Source organism: Miniopterus natalensis, chromosome 6, assembly GCF_054644295.1.
Source record: "Miniopterus natalensis isolate mMinNat1 chromosome 6, mMinNat1.hap1, whole genome shotgun sequence".
Classification (NCBI taxonomy): Eukaryota; Metazoa; Chordata; class Mammalia; order Chiroptera; family Miniopteridae; genus Miniopterus; species Miniopterus natalensis.
Window position 1 is genome coordinate 9,257,940 of NC_142086.1, and position 17,203 is coordinate 9,275,142.

At 45.7% G+C, this 17,203-nt stretch overlaps 1 protein-coding gene across 2 annotated transcripts in view; it reads right to left on the minus strand.

Moving 5' to 3' along the window:
* WWTR1 (WW domain containing transcription regulator 1) overlaps positions 1-17,203 on the minus strand; it is a 124,323-nt gene that overhangs the window by 22,096 nt on the left and 85,024 nt on the right. For both annotated transcript variants that reach the window (XM_087818079.1, XM_087818080.1), the window contains exon 4: positions 532-734. In XM_087818079.1, coding sequence (XP_087674205.1) covers positions 532-734 — 203 coding nt within the window. The remainder of the gene's footprint in view (positions 1-531; positions 735-17,203) is intronic.

Below are 17,203 nucleotides of genomic sequence, written 5' to 3' on the forward strand. Positions count from 1 at the left end.
GCCATAGGTAGACGCTCCAGGTGTTAGTCCCAGCTAAGTACACTCCTCCAGCAATCCTGACCGTGGTGACACACACTTGAGCAACGCCATCTGCGACCTCCAGACCAGCCTGCCCACCAGCTGAATACCACTCAGTGACCACGTAGAGCAGAAGAGCAGTCCAGCTGAGCCCTGCCTAAACTCCAGGCCCACAGAGCGTGTGATATAATAAAATGGCTATTGTGTTAAGTCATTAAATTTTAGGATAATACGCTACAGATAATTGGAACATACTCTTTCCCTCCTTTCAGGCTGGCAGTGGGAGCCGAAGGCGGCCGTGCTGGTGTAGGTAGACCTGTTCTCACAGGGTGGCTCTGCAGGCAGACAGGCAGAGGCTTGGAGAAGAAACTCATTCCACTCGTGAGGTCTGGAGCAGGGCTTTGGGCTTTTAATGCTTCTAGAGAAAGATTTACCCGATGGCTAGAAGCTACCTATCCAATAGCTTTGGCCAGAAGGCCACAAAGCACCACCAGGCACTGTGGACGGCCATACCTGCCTCATGAGCTCCTCTTGGCGCTTTCGAATCCTCTCTCTTTCCATCTGGATCCTCTGAAGCCGGAGTTTCTGCTGCTGTTGCTGTTGAGTGGTGAGTGCATTAGGCATGCTCAGGAGCCCTGCTGGTGGGTTCTGAGTAGGGTGGTTCTGCTGGCTCAGGGCACTGGGTGCCAACTGCTGCTGGTGCTGATGAGTCATCACTGTGGGAAGGAGGAACACGGGAGGTCAATGACAAGGGCCCACAACAGCACATCGAAAAGAAACCATCACAATTTTGTGTTTGGAGTGTAGATTCCTGAGGTCCCTTCCAAGGTACTTTCCTTTTAATCAGTACTGTTTTAGGCAATTATTCCTTAATTCAATTCATGAAGACTCATTTAGTCTCAGATCTTGTGCCCTATTAAAAATCCTATTCCACACCTTCCCTGTGTTTAGAGTACATTTTAAGCCTTTCATAGAACATAGTGGTCAAAAGTAAATTCTACAAAGCTTAGCACAACATATGGGATCATTTCACCAGGACACCTGCGTGTGCAACCGGCACATGGACAGCGAGCTGCGGGAGCATGCGAGCATCCTGCGTGCTGAGTGTGCACGCTGGGCACGCAACGACCCCTGGGACGAGTGAGAACCATTAGCAACACGCAAACACGGGGCCTGGACTAGGGACCTGTACGCAGGCAGGACCCTGTTACTGCTTCGTTTAAAAAGGCTGCCCTGAAGAAGTGTGAACAAAGCTCAAGAACAAAGAACTGACTGAGAAAAAATGTTTCCGTTTTTGCAAAGAGAAAAATTAGGGATAAAGAAATTACATAAAAATGTTAACCACACTTGTGATTGGATGAAGGCACTAGAAGTGTTTTAAGTTTTTAAAGGATTTTCCATTTATCTGCATTTACCAACACTAAATTTTAGCATGTCGTACTTCACTTTAGAAAACAATAAAAAAATCCTCTAATAAATTCTATCACTGGCATTCTCACCAAAAATGCATTTTATAAAAAGCGCTAGTTTTTCTCAAAACAGTTGAACAGTCAAATTTGCTTAACTTCTGCCTGGGCGATATCCCGTAATAATGAAAACCATGCTTTTAGGTCTATTTGTTCCTAGGTCAAGGCCAAAGACAACAATTTCACACACACACAATTGGTTTCCTTAAGGAACAATTAATTTCATGGCAGGAAGTTCCTCCAGCTGGGGGGTGGGGGTAATCCACTCTTCCCCCCCCCTTTTTTAATGTATTGATCCACTCACTCAAATCTTTATTGCATTCCCACTGTGTACCAGGCACTGGGCTTGTGGTTGGAATAAACAGCTCCTGCTCTCCAAGGAACTAATGAGCTGCTGGCAGAAATGTGTGAAGAAATGAGGTGGGTTTTTACGTGTGCTGTGGAAAGCTAGAATGTTAGGCTCTGTAAGGAACAGAGGAGGTAACCTAGTCCACCCCTTCCTATTATGGAAGAGAAGTCTGAAACCCAGAGAGGTGAAGCCATGTGCTCTGGTTGGTGGCAGGTACAACTACAGCCAGAGTTGCATCCCGAGAACCGGTCCCCCTGCTCCTTCAACTGTCCTTGGCCACCCTCTGCCCCACCTTAGACTGAAGAACAGGAACAACTGCTCGAACTGAGAGAAGCCCTCGAAACAGCGTTTGCCTTTGACGGCAAGGAAGTCCCTCTTAGACAGCCCTCATCAGAGCTGGGCCCCGGCCCAAAGGTTGCCCAGGTTACAAACAGGAAGGTTCCAAGGAGGGCCTGGACAGACTGACAGCTCTCTGCTCACTGACGAGCTACTGCAGGGACCGGGAAGAATGCCTGCAATAGTGTGTAGGAAGCCTTGCTTTCCCTTCGGGAATTAAGCCCGCCACAAAGAACTGTCACCTCCAGGCACCATCCCTGGTACACAGAAAGCTCAGTAAACATGTGATGAATGAATGAAAGCACATCATTCATTTCTCACGTTCTTAGCTTGAGAACACAAAAAAGTCGTGACTGATGGCAAACTAACAGAAATGGTGGGGGTGGCAGGGTGCTCTTTCAATGCAGATGCAGGTGAGACAAAGCTCAGCTCCCCAGGAGGGCTCAGTTCATCAGACCCCCTTTCAGGCCAAGAGGATGGTGATCATTTCCAGGGGCAGCCGTTTCTAAACTTCCTGAAAAACGATGCTCGTGTTTTTCTGATATAACTAATAAAACAGATGCCCACAGTGACTATAAGAGAAATGTGTAAATTGAGTATTTCCAATATCAGAAACCCTCAGGTTAGGAAAAAGGCTGGTAAAGGTAGGCTTATAAAGGTTTTTTTTTGGCAGTTCAAAGGTTACTAACTGTTACTTTGTATAATTCAAATACTTTGAAAAAAATTTTTAATGACTCAGGTCTGGTAAGTTATTGACCTGACAAGTGGGAGCAGGACTGTCTTGGTGGCCTGGGGAGACTCCTGCCAGCGCGGACAGTCCTGCCCTGGGTTACTCAGTGGACTCGCTCACTCATCTCCACACGGCACACGGACACTGCTCGGCACACCTGACGGACGTCTGCACCCTGATCTGGGGGAGCTTAGGACTAGGAGACGAGCGCCTCCAAAGCCACACCCTCGCTCCTCTCCAAAGCACAGCCTGCAGAGGCGCCCTGGGGAGGAGGGGTGGACGCTGCTGTCTTCCATGTAGTTTAGATTTGACCCTTCAGACTAGACGCCTCCAGTTATTAACTGCAGAGCCTAAAAATGAGCGCAACTTAGCCAATGGCTTTGTTTTCAAAGTAAGGCACACACAAAGCTAGTAAGTCTGTCTGAGGATATCCACTGCAGCACAGACGATAACAGCAAAAGGCTATAAAACCTGTCCACCGATGGGAGCTTGGGACCCATTCACTGCGCGGCGCTGTGTGCACCACTGCAGAGAATGAGGGGCCCTGCAGGTGCTTTCATGGAACAATCTCTACAAAACATGGTTCAGAGGGGGGAAAATTGAAGGGGGAGAAGTGTACGTATGAGCCCGCTCCTGTCTGTACTTAGAAAAGGAGGGTGAGGGGGTTTGTACACACATATACAAATCTCTCCAGAAGGATACACGAGAAACTAGTAACAGCTGGGCCTCTGGAGAGGACGGTGGGTGTTGGGGACGGGAGATCTTCCTTTTCCTCTTCTGTATTGTTTAAAGTTTTCCTATGCGCATGTATTACTTATATAAAACTTAAACAAAATATAAAAGTAAAAAAAAAACATATAACAAAACGTGGTCATGTATGCATCAAACTCAATATTTTCCTGGTGGAGTGAAAGGAAGTAACCTCAAAATTATTCGAAAAATAATAAATAAGGCTTAGAATACAATCAAGGTCACCAAAGCTGAGAGAGAACCCACTGCAACTCCTCCTTGTGGAGATGAGGGAACCAATACTCAGAGAAAGGGTGAGTTAGTCAAGGTCATAAACAGTCGGGGAGCTAGAAGCCAGGTGTCCTGACAATCTAGGTGCTCACGATTCCACCTGCAGCTCTGCTCCCTGGAGCCATTTCACTTCGAATTGTCCTGAACCTTCCCTCAGACTGGAGCTCATGAATGTCACTGATAGTTGAGGTTCTTTAAACCACTGCTTCTGTTACCACTCAGACAGCAGGAGGAGGCCAAGACAGAGACAGAGAGGGGCATGGGAAGGCGAAACGTCTAAATCTGTGATGCGCAAAATATAACTTGGAGAAGTATTCCAGAACATTTTAGGGAGAGAACAATAGCTTGGTTTAAAAAAAAGGGGGCAGAGTATCCCAAATACAGCATCCGAAGCCAAACCAGTCAAGGGCAGGCTGCCATCAAATGCCTCAAAAAGGCTCAAGGCCTCATCAGCTCTAGACTTTGCCAGTCCCCACACAAAGAAACAGCCCAAACAAGGTTTCTCCACTGAGGCAGGAGTGCACCAAATCTAAAGCAGAGACGACTGCTTTCCTTCCAAAACAGTCAGGATTTACATTTAAATCCACATTTCTCTTTTTCATTGTTTTCATCTCCTTTCTGTTTTCTTTTTTTCCTTCACTACTTGGCTTTCTGTGCTGTGCTTGGAAATCAATATAACCATGCTCTGCAGATATGTGATCAGAAACATTTCACTGCCATTATTCAATAGAATGACCACCAAGAAACAGAACCTCTGCAGCACCTGAGATACGAACAACCCTTTGACTCAATGACTGTGTCCTTGGCGAAGTGAAGAGTCAGCATGGGAATGGGGTGCAGAGTGGGGTGGGGTGACATGTTGGACATGACCCTCTGGTTAACGCTGCGCGGGACAAGGTGCACTGTGCACCCTCTGACCTGTTCCGGCAGCACCCCTGGTCACTTGTCTAAAAGCCTCCAGAGCAGGCTCAAGGCCAGGAGAGTCCCTGGACTCGGCTCTAAGCCCGCACATCATCTGCCGTACAAGAAGCAAACGTGGGAAGGGTACAGCTTCACTCCTGAACCCTGCCTTTCGCCGCACCAGGGAACAGGGAGCAACAGCTCCCAGCGAAAGTGCGCTGGCAGCGACCCCAAGCAGGAGCTGCAGACGACGAGGGCCCCGCACGCTTCTAGAATGACTGACAAATGTCGTTCTGGCCTGGCGGAGTCTCAGTGGCTTGCTTTTGTGTGTCCTCAGTGTGTACAAATGTGAGCGCGCACACGCACACCCCACCACCACCACCACCACACACCCCACAACACACACCAATACACCCTACCACACCACACACACACACCAACACACACCCCCACACACCACCACACATACACACCAACACACACACCACACATACCAACACCACAACCCGCCAACACACACACACACCATGACCAACACCCACCACCCACCACCAGCAACACATACACACCAACAACACCCCCCACCAACACACACCAACACCCACAACATACACACATGCACCACCACCACTCCCCACCCCCACATACACAAACACACACACACATACCACCACACACCACCACCACTAACCACACACACCAACAGCACACATACACACCACCACCACCCATCACCACCACCACACACACACCACCCCCAATAACGACCACACACACACACAGCCAAGTGAAGAAAACAAAAAGTTAAGCTCCAGCACAAAACCCATCGCGGGCCTGCACGGAGCTGGCCTGAGTAGGTTACGGAAAGACAGACAGTGTGCCAATGGCTAGAAGCCACACCTAAGCCCTAGAAAGACAAGAATTACTTCACTTTCTTCAAGTCCTTCCCAATTCACACGTGGTCTGGGAGAGCACAGAGGAAGCCTGCAGCTAGTTACACACCTCACCTCAGCCTCGGCCTCCTTCCCGTTTGTTTTTCTCAATCCTCACCCGAGGACATTCTTTCCATGGCTTTTCAGAGACAGGGAAGGGGGGAGACATCGATGTGAGAGACACTGACTGGCTGCCTTCCGCACGCGCCCCCACTGGGGCCAGAGCTCGAGCCTGCAACCAGGGTACGTGCCCTTGGCTGGAACTGAACCCAGGACCCTTCAGTCCAAGGGCCGACGCTCTAACCACTGAGCAAAACTGTCTAGAGCCTCCTTTCTCCTTTTGACAATAGGCCTCTCAGCTGAGGCATCGACACCTGGCACTTTTTTGAACTCAACATGTCAGAGGCAAAATCCCATCCAAGCGAGTGACTACGCTCCCCAAGCACTCGGTGACCTTTGCACTGCAGCACCCCTCCCGAACTCTACTTCCATCAATTGTGAGGGAAGTTTCACTTGTTGACTACGGTTCATTAATTTAATAATGAACCATTATTCATTATTCAGGAGTCCACACTCACATAAACAAATAATTAAATAAATACATGGGGCAGGAGCGATGAGTCAGATAGAAGAATTCCAAAAAATTTAATGTAGATACACCGTCCTCAAGCAGCAGGAGTCTAACTCCCATTCCTTTAGTGTGGACTGTGCATAGTGACCGCCTCCCAAAGAGTACAGTGCTCAATGGCAGGACACACCCAGTACCTCTACAGGGGAGAAATCTTGTGTATCAGCCAAACGGTCAAGGTCAACACCAACACTAATAAGTCACGGTGACAGCATGACCCTTCGTAAGATGGGATGAAAATGACACTTTATACCTCTACAGTCTTCCTCCCCAAAACCCATCATCCCAGTCTAATCAGAGAAAAACATCCAAAAAATTCCAATAGAGAGGAATCATACAAAATTCCTAGGCAGTACTCAAAACTGTGAAGGTCGTCAAAAACAAAGAAAGTCTAAGAAACTGTCACAGCCAAGAACACCTAAAAGAGACATGACAAGACATCGCAAGGTAATGTAGTATTCTGTAGGGGGCCCTGGAACAGAAAGTAAGGATATCTAAGTAAAGTATGGATTTCAGTTAAAAAATAATGAATCATAAAATGTGATATATACACACACACACACACACACACACACACACACACACACACACACACAATGGAATATTATTCAACCATGAAAGGAATAAAGTCCTACCCAGGCTGGGTAGCTCAATTGGTTAGAGCGTCATACAGATATGTCAAGACTGCAGGTTCGATCCCTGGTCAGGGCACATACAAGAATCAACCAGTGAATGTATAAATAAGCGGAACCACAAAATTGATGTTTCTCTCTTTCTCTCTCTCCCTCCCTCCATCTCTGAAATCAATAAATAGATAATAATTTTTTTTAAAATGAAGTCCTGTCACTTGCAACACCATGGATGGATCTTGAAGGTATTATGCTAAGTGAAATAAGTCAAACTGAGAAAGATAAATACTGCATAATTTCACTTATATGTGAAATCTTTAAAACAAAAACACAAAAGTCAAAACAAAACAAAAGAAAAACACAAGCTCACAGATACAAGGAACAGACTGCTGGTTGTAAGCAATGGGGGAGGGGAAAAAGTAAAGTTGGTCAAAAGGTACAAACAGCCAGTTATAAAATAAATAAGTCCTGGGGATGTAATGTATGGCATGGTGACCGTAGTTAATAATACTGTATTGCATATTTTAAAGTTGCAAAGAGGTGAGATTTTAAAGTTCTCATCACATAAATATATATATATATTTGTAACTATGTGTGGTGATGGATGTTAACTAGAATTATTGCAGTGATCATTTCATAAAATATACAAACAGCAAATTATGTTATAGAACTGAAACTAATTAGTTATATGCCAATTATGCCTCAATAAAAAAGTGAAATTGAAATAATAATAATAATGTATCAATACTGGTTCATTAGTCATAACAAATGTAGTGTACTAATGTAAGATGTCAATAATATGGGAAATTGGAGGAGAGGATATATGGAAACTATCTTCTTAATTTTTCTATAAATCTCAAACTGCTCTTAAAAAACAGTGTGTGTGTTGTGTGTGTGTGTGTGTGTGTGTGTAGTAACCATGTCTTCAAAAAATATAAGGAATTCTACTGGGCACTGTTTCTTCAATGCTCGCTATTAATTAGTTTTCATAGGGTATAGAAAATGGATACATATTCAAAAGAAAACACAGTCTATAGTATGTTCTATGGGAGTATATAGATATTAAGCTAAAAAATGTTTTTAAATAGCTGCTTCCAGGAGTGTTCCATGGTCAGATAAGATTGGGAAATGTTTAAAGAAAGTTAAAAGAGCTTATTTCACAGCAGGGTTTCTCCGAGCCTTGAATATGCTGACAGACGGTGAGACTGTCCAAGGGGGAGGATGTAAAATGCTGCACTGCCCAGACTTGGAAGTCGGGGCTGCTCTGAGGAGGGACGCTGGGAAATGCCAGTCTGCGTCAGCTTTCGCAGATGTCTTGGCAGTTCTGAATTATGAACTGAACTGAAAATGAATCCATATTTACTAAGCTCCTACTATGTGCTAGCTAAACTCTTTAAAGTCAGCTAAGCTGTTGCACAGGATGTGGAGCCAGAGGAGGAGCAGGGCAGCCTGTGGGTGCAGGACAGTGATTTCACGTGCTTAGAATCAGACTGCTGTTCAAGACAGAAACAAAACAGCAAAACAAAACACGGGGAAGCAAGCAGTTTACAAAAGACTGACAGAGTATCTGCTGGAATTCTCCACAACACATGTATATTTAACTGGAGAATTTCAAAGATGGGTTAACCCGTATATCCGTTTTCACAGGTGGTGAGCAGAACCTTGCTAAGCTAACTTCAGTTCCATGGATCTTCAATAACCTATCTTCCATTTAGTTGGGTTTTTTTTCACTTGCTTCTATGATAAAACAACAGTAACTCTTCCAAATAATCCTTCTAACATCATTCCTTGGGAGCGAGAAGAGGAAGGGGCTGACATTGTTTTGAAAACTTGGTTGCAGTTTCCTCAAAATAGGTGAATATGCAACATTCAATACACACCTTGGGAAATACACTTGATTTGGGGCGTGGGACGCTTCCTCCTCCCAGATGGAACAGGTGTTTAATTCAGTTTGATGGGCGGGCTAAGACGTTTATATAAACTGCGTCAGAAACTCCACGAGAGGGGCGTGTAAGAACTGGACTGAAACTGAGCCATCGCTTCACTCTGTCCCCATCCCACAAGTGCTGAGCTGAGATCTGCCCCGGAGGACGGGGGCTTCCCGGGCCACAGCAGTTTCGGCGCTCAGCCTGGGACAGTCCCAGGTAAATGGGCCGACTGGTCACCCTGGGCCGTGCCCGTCCACAGCCCCGAGCTAGCTGGTGGCAGCAGAGCCCAGGCGTCCTGCTTCCACCCGATGTGCTCCCTGGCTCGCTGCGCCCCCGTGAAACCCCCGCCTGCCATGCGGGCCGCGCCAGGCCGCCAGGCTGGCCCTCAGTCCTCCGCGGGTTACAGCTAGCTAGCTGTCTTTTGTACCCACATTACTGGGTAACCAGAGAGGAAATACTCCTCCTCCACGGGCTCTAACTCTGCAAGGATGTCAAGCAGGGACTGTGGCGCTGCATCGCCACTCGGAACCGTGCACGCGGGAGCCTCAGTCGGGGCATCTCCCGCCGGGTGCCTGGCTGCGCCGCGCTGAAGAGAAGCCCTTTCCAGAAACCGGGAGCTATTCCCTTCCTGCGATCTGCTCGCATCTCGCCGTCCGGGGGCCAATCCGTGCTCTTCATCAGTGAGCCTGGGAATGAGCCAAGTCTCCCCCCCTCCTCGGAACCAAGCCCGACGATATGGATCTTCCTTGTAAGCACAGAACAAAAATAACTTAGTGCGTTTGTGTGCTCAGGGGTGCGGACCTGGGACCCCCTTGTCAAGAGGCAGCTGAGGAGGCTCCGCACTCGCCACGGCCCACGGAGAGCCCAAGGAAGGCAACAGCCTGAGAACAACGATCACAGGCATTTGAAGGTGACGGGGCAGGGTGGCTTTGGGGTGCAGGGTAAGACTAAGAGGCACACACCACTTAGGAACCGAGTGAACGCCTAGTGTGGACGACAGGGTTTGTCCACGAGGCAGGTCCCATTCCAGCTTGATGGGCAGCCTATCAATGACGCAGACACACCCACAGTTGGACGTGGGGGGTGAAGGTACAACTGGTGTGTCCCAGCAGCAGGCCGCAGGGCTCTGCTTAAAAGGGAACCTGCTGCTTCGCTCCAGAACTCGGCTCCTCCCGACCAAGACACAGTGTCCATTAGAAAACCGCCGTTTAGTCCGCCACCTCCTGACTACACAGCATGGTTTTCCCTTCTTTCCTTTACCGCTTCCCCATTCCTTTACTGTACATAAAGTAACTGGTTCCGTGAAAATACTCCCTTTCCCCGTTAGTGGCAACTCATTCAGCTCTTATCTTTATATTCCAGTAAGTTATTTTGCTCTCACTGTTTAACAAAAAAAGAACATAAAAATCCTTGCATACCTTGTTTGATTGGAGAATTTTAATGCTTTTCATTTATTGTTGTAAAACCAAGGACAATTTTATAACTTTTTTGTACGTAGCTGTCACAAGCAGGGCAATCTGTCTTTAAGCAGGGTTAAATTACTCTAAGAGACGTGAGTCCTAGATAGTTTTCCCTTGAGTCACTTGTCTTATTGTCTAAATAAACTTCTGGTTTAAAATGAAATAATAATGATAATAATTTAGTGCACTTCAAATTTGACTTGCTAATACACATAGTGGGCATTAAGGACATTCTGCCTAAATTAAGCTTTAGGGTTTGTGAGTCAGAAATTGGTAGTAAAAGATCAGTTTTATTTATAAGAAGATGATCTCCATAGGCATTCCAGGACAAATTGAAAATCTGCCCCCCACCCCCCAACGCACAGACACAATACCTTTCCTCTTGAGGAATGCATTTCACTCATCACTCCCATAATTTTGTAAGTGGGTATTTAATGAATACTGGATTTCTGTTGCTGCTTTCTCTTTACTCCCAGAGCATATTTCCTGATCAGCACCCATTTCACTTTGCTGTTTTATTACTAGTGGTTTACAAAGCTCTTTCCTCACCACCCTCATTATAGGTGGGGCCATGTGTTTACCCTATGTTGCACCATCACCATAGAAGTTCAAGCTGGAAGGGGCCTTAGTCCATTTAGACCAGGGTTCTCACACTTTTCTTCAGCAGTAGGGTCTTTCTCCAAGCTGGACACATGGCACGAAGCAGAGGCAACGCTCAGGTGGGGATTCATTCAAAGCAGGCCTAGGCCCGCGCTGGCACCTGTGGGCGAGTGAGCACTCATGGTGGCGCCTTTGACTGTCTCCTCGAAATTCTCTTGGTCTTGCTTTCACTCTGCCCTCAACTCTTATATCACAAAATATTAAAGAGATTTTTAAAATCCTTTGACACAGCTTTTGGAGACTGGATACTAAAGAAGCTTTACTTCTGCTCACATGCCCCTGAAACCCTGGCATGGGACCTTAGGACACAATTTAAAACCAATGATTTAGGCCCATTCACTCACTTTAGAGATGAAGAAACTTGGAAGGTTGAATGACTCAGCACAAATCACAGGCACAGGCTAACAAACCTACGAAGCCCACAGAATAAGCCATAATGCCCTGGCTGGCGTCAGCTGTGCTGATGACCAATTGCTGCCCTGTCCTGTCCACCCTCAGTCACCAAAAATGTTTTCTGAGCTAAATTTGGCAACAGGAAGCGTTTCCTTTCCCTATGTCATAAAAAGCCTAAAGCAGATTAATATTAATGTAATTAACTTATTTACTTCTATAAAATCATGAAATCAACATGGATCACATGTTACAATGGTTGCCTATTTGTGTAATCCGTTTCTACAGAATATGGTATAAGGCGTTCTTCTTTGGTTCTTAAAATTAAAAAAAAAGGTAAAAATCAGAGAACTTTGACAAGTTACATTTCATGATTCAAGAAAGTTTAAAGAAGAGGGGCTGCCATCAGGCAATGCTAGACCTCTGGCGACAGCGCCTACAGGGAGTAATGCTGTGCACAGCAAGAGGCCAAACACACAGCTGCCCATAGTTTCTGACATATGTGGGGACACAGCCACCAAGCTTCAGAAGTGCTTCAGAGTCGAGAGTGTCTGGGTGCAGCTACAGTCTTTCCCTCTGTTTATGGACCATACGTGGCTTAACTCGTGTGAACTGGCCAACATCAGGTGTCACGCAGCCCTGTCTGATGTGAAACATATGTCTACAGAGGTAGAAAGAAAAACCCAGGGACAGGCCAGCCCTGACTCAGTCACGATACAATGAAGGGAAAAGGGCTGCCGACGCGTCTCTCGGCCTTCTTGTGTCTCTCTCAGGTCCTGCCAACAATGAGCCGCTTGTTTCTCTTATTTCCCAGAAACAGTATTAGCCGTCCAACAAGGTCAGCAAAAAAAGAGCAGCTTTTCACTTCAGGGTGCATTTGGTTCCAAAAATCTGTAAAGTATTAAACCAAGAAGTTGCACTATCCCAACTTCACACTGAGCCCTTTATTCCAATTCTGGGTGAGAATCGCTGTAAGGAAATTTCTCACCGGCTCAGCTGATAAGGACCAGAGGCCTGGGGTGCGTGTGCGTCCAGCCCCACTTTCCCAGCCTCACAGTCTCAAGCCTTGAAAACACTTCCAGGTGCCCCAAAACTTGACAGGTGGACCTTCAGTTTTCCAGATGCCCCCAGCTCTTCTGATTTTAGACTTGTAACCCAAGCTGCATCTACTTCTCAGGAAACCTTGGATTTTTAGGACCAGGAAATGATTTTCCTACTTGCTATCCTGCCTGCCCATCCAAACAGCAATGTAGTCAACAAACCAATGTGAAAGTATCGGGGCGACTCTGTTCTCTGAGGTGTAAAGATGTCAATGCTTGTAGCACAGGAGTTTATGTTTTCCCAGCAAATGCATTACCTAAAATGTACATGTTATTGGCGTTTTAAGGATTTGGACATCAGTTGTCATCACTGCAATATATCTAGAACGAGTTACAAAAAATCTTATTCTTTGGGCATGTTGATTTCTTCTGGATCCTTTTGCTATAAAAAGTCATTCTTCAGCCCAGCCGGGTGTAGCTCAGCAGTTGAGCATTGACCTAGGATCCAGGAGATCACAGTTTGATTCCCGGTCAGGACACATGCCCAGGTTGCGGGCTCGATCCCCAGTCAGGGGAGTGCAGGAGGCAGACGATCAGTGACTCTCTTGTCACTGTTTCTATCTCTCTCTCCCTCTCCCTTCCTCTCTCTGAAATCAATAAAGATATATTAAAAAAAAAAAAAAAAGTCATACTTCATCCACCTAAAGTAGCACCATCTGATTTCAGGGATATCTCCAGATTTATCAGAAGTGGCCTGTGGCAGGAAGCACATGGGTGAAGCTAGTGAATTTAGGCAAATAATGACCTAACTTGGAAAAAAGAGGAAATTGGGAGCTTCACTGTGCTGCTTCACAAAGTTATCTTTGTGTCTTTGAATTTAATGCCACGGCCTGGCAACAGCAGCAAAACCAAAACTGTTTTATTATCTCCAGACAATAGGTATACTTTTACTCCGGCAGGAAATGGAAACTCTGATTCATGCACTTATTTTCATTAGTCAGAAGAGAGTTTACTGGAGCTTTTTATTGGTTAGCTTTCCTAAATGGTTTGAAAACTACTCCAGGTGCAAAGTGTGGCAACCCAAGCTAAACATAAGAAAATGAATCTACAGCTGTTTTCCACAAGAGGAGAAAAATCTGCCAGTGTGGGCCGCCAGTTTTTAATCTGTTTTCTTTTCATACCATGCCATTTTAGCAAACACCTTTATTATTTAAAGGAACTTCTAGAGCAGACACTCTAAGAGACAGTCAAAGGATTTGAATGATGTATGAAAGAGAACATGCAATTAGTAATCAAACATCGAAAAACTATCAGCTTCACAATAAGTCAAAGACATATAAAAGTAAGGAGCCATTTTTCAGCAATCAAATTACAAAGATAATGTGATGTGAGTGTTTTGAATCAGGCCAGGATTACTGGGGGTGGAGGGTGAGGTAAGAATTAAATCATGGGGGCAGGATTAGGAACTCTGGTAAAACGGCCTGTCAAATTTTAGAAATTTGTGTACACATGAGCTTTCCTAACTGTACCCCTGGCTCTAATAGTGACCCCAAAAGGTTAATTGTCTTTGAAATGAAAAAGTATCAAAATACTAATATTAGAGGTGTTTGGATGGTTGGATGATTTTTTTCATTTCAGTGTTCTTTCTGCAGTTCATTTAACTATTCGCTCACCAAATATCTGCTGAGCCCCAAAGCAGGTACAAGGCTCTGCTTCTAGGTGCAAGAGATGCTAACGAACAAGACGGAAAGGTCCTGGCCCTTTGGGAGCTGTGGTCTAGTGAAGAGACGGACAACAGCGAACACTTTGTATAATTCTATGGCTAAGGGCTTTGAACAAACAAATTGCACTACTGTAGGCCTGGAACTTAAGGAAGACCTCTCTGAGGAGGTGATATGTGATCTAAAGAAATCTGAATAAAGTGCAGATATCAGCAGGGGGGCCAACCTAGGCTGGGGAATAGTAAGTGCAAAGGTCCTAAGGCAGGAAGGTGCCTGGCCTGTGGGCTGGGGGTAACTGCGCCACAGCGTGGCCCGCGTGGCTGAGGGGCAGGGGGCAGGGAGCAGGGCCCTGGGGCCTCGTGGCTGCGGGGAGCACTGTAGTTGGCCTCGATTTCGGAGGGATAGCAATGTCCTTTTGGCTCACTGCTCCGACTACATGGGAAACTGCCAGAGTGCCTCATACACTATGGTAAAATAAAAAAGTCTGAAGAAATGCAGAGCTGGAGAAACTGTCTGAGAGCCAGTGTCCCTTCAGTCTGTGAGGTGGTTCAGGGACCTCTTCCAGGAAGAAAGGAAAAAGCTGTGGGGTGGGGTCAGGGAGTGGAATCCAGGGCAGCTCTGCTCTGAAACACTGAAACAGAGACTCTAGCCCCAAGCAAAACAAGACAAAACAAAAACTATACCCCTAAATTTGATTTGGAAGGCTGTGCCAAAGGGGTTCTATTCTTAACAAAAACAAAACACACAACAACAAAGAAGACACCACTCTGTATATTGTAAAGTTGATCCTTGACACACCCCAGGCAGGGCGCGGACCCTTGTTCTGGTCTGCGCAGATCCTTCAGGGCGGTTATAGAAAGCCTTTCTCTAACGCTCCTGGTGCTCACTGATGGGAGACTTTTTGAGGACCGTGTCCTAGACCCCAATGTGTGGGTCATTTATGGGGAATTAGAGTTAGGATTCCCTCTTGGGCACCAACCCCTGGAAAAACAGATTTCTCCCCATCACTAGGCAAACCTTGCTCACAAATGCTCTGAATCCTGTAACTGAACAAAGTCCCCAGGTCTCAAAGCCAAATCTGCAGGCACCTCTAGCAACCACACAGGACCCATGGTATGCATGTTTCTCCTTGGCTAATAAAATAATATGTTTTCTTAGCCACTGCCTCCCTTTACCCCAATTTAACTCAATTATGTATATGTATCCTTTTGAACTAAGTGTTTTGTTAAGAAGCAAGAGTAGGGAATAAATGGATGGAGACATCACAGCTTCATTTTAAAACTATATCCGGGGGGGGGGGGGGGGGGGGGGGGGGGAGGAGAAGGGATTAGCCAAAGAATTTATATGCATATATGCATAACCCAAGGACACAGACAATGGTGTGGTGAGGGACTGGGGAGGGGAGTGGAAGGGGTGAAAGGGGTCAGTGGGGAGCAAAAGGGACATCTGTAATATTTTGAACCATAAAAATAGTAATAATAATAATACCCTGGGCCAGGCAAGTCACCTTTGCCATCTCCTATAAAAATAAATAAATAAATAAATAAAACAATATCTCTCTATATATAATTGCACAGATACATTATTTTATTTGTCCAAATAAATACTGAGCATGCCACAAATGGCCATTTGCCTGTCATTCAGGGAGAATGGTTTACACAGCCTGAGGCCATCTCTGATGGAGACGTGCTAGACCAAAAAGCTTTCCTCGTATCACATTGTCCTCAAGGAACACGCTCATCGCTCATCGGAGGAGCCAACTGACCCAGGCACTCTGCCTCCTCATGCCCCGCCTTCCACAGACACGACCTTAACCATACAACGAAAGCCACCATCACGCAGCCTGCACAACTCAACACCACCTGCCTACAGAGAGGACGCACTGGGCAGGACACACACCACCTCTGTGGCATTCCTGCCCAGGATGTAAATCATGAGGAAACACCAGACAAGCCCAAATTTAAAACAAGCTACAAAATAACTGGCCTATACCCTTCAAAAATGCCCAGGTCCAGAAACACAGAGCTAAGAAATTATTCCAGGTAAAGATTAAGGATTCAGGACAACCAAGTACAATGCATGATCTTTGAGAGAGCTCCTGGACCAAAAACCAAAAGAGCCGTGAAGAACATTATGGTGATAAATGAAGACATTTCAAATATGGACTGTGGATTAGACAATAGTATTATACCAGAGTTATGTTTCCTGATTCTGATACCTCTATACTGTGCTTGAGTAAGAATGTGTCCTTTTAGAAAATACAATCTGAAATATTTAGGGGTAAAAAGGCATTATGTCTCCAACTTAGTCTCAAAGGGTTCAGAAAAAAAGAAGTACACACACACACACACAAGCAAATGTGGTAAATCATAAACAATGAACAAAGGCAAATCTGGGCAAAGGGTACATGGAGTACCTTGTACTATATTTGAAACTCTTCTGTAAATTTAAGATTATCTCAAAATAAAAAGTGACTTATTAACAAAACAAAAACAACAAAGAAAAAACTTCCCTATACACACCTTAAACTCCCTGGCACTTAACAATTCCCAGTCTGGCGGGGTCCAGAGAAACAGCGTCATATATGGGCCATTGTCCTGTGCATCATTTATCTTTGAGGAAACCCTCACTAAACAATAGTTCTGAGAGCTGACTGGGGTTTATAGGGGAGAGAACCCTAGTTGTAATATGTGCTGCATGATTCTGACACCCCACATTCACTGTTCCTCCCAGCTCCCCACCTCCACCCCAACACCAACTGCTAATGGAGAAATAATTCTGGGTGTAGGTGGTCAAAAGGCACAAATGTCCAGTTCTAAAATAAATAAGCCCTGGGGATGTAACGTACTGTGTGCTGCCTATAGCTAATAATACTGTACTGCATATTTGAAAGTTCCTAAGAGAGTAGATCTTAAAAGTTCTCATCATAAGAAAAAATGTGGACTGTGGGCGGGACTGGGTGTTAACTGGATTTATTGGGTGACGATCATTTTGCA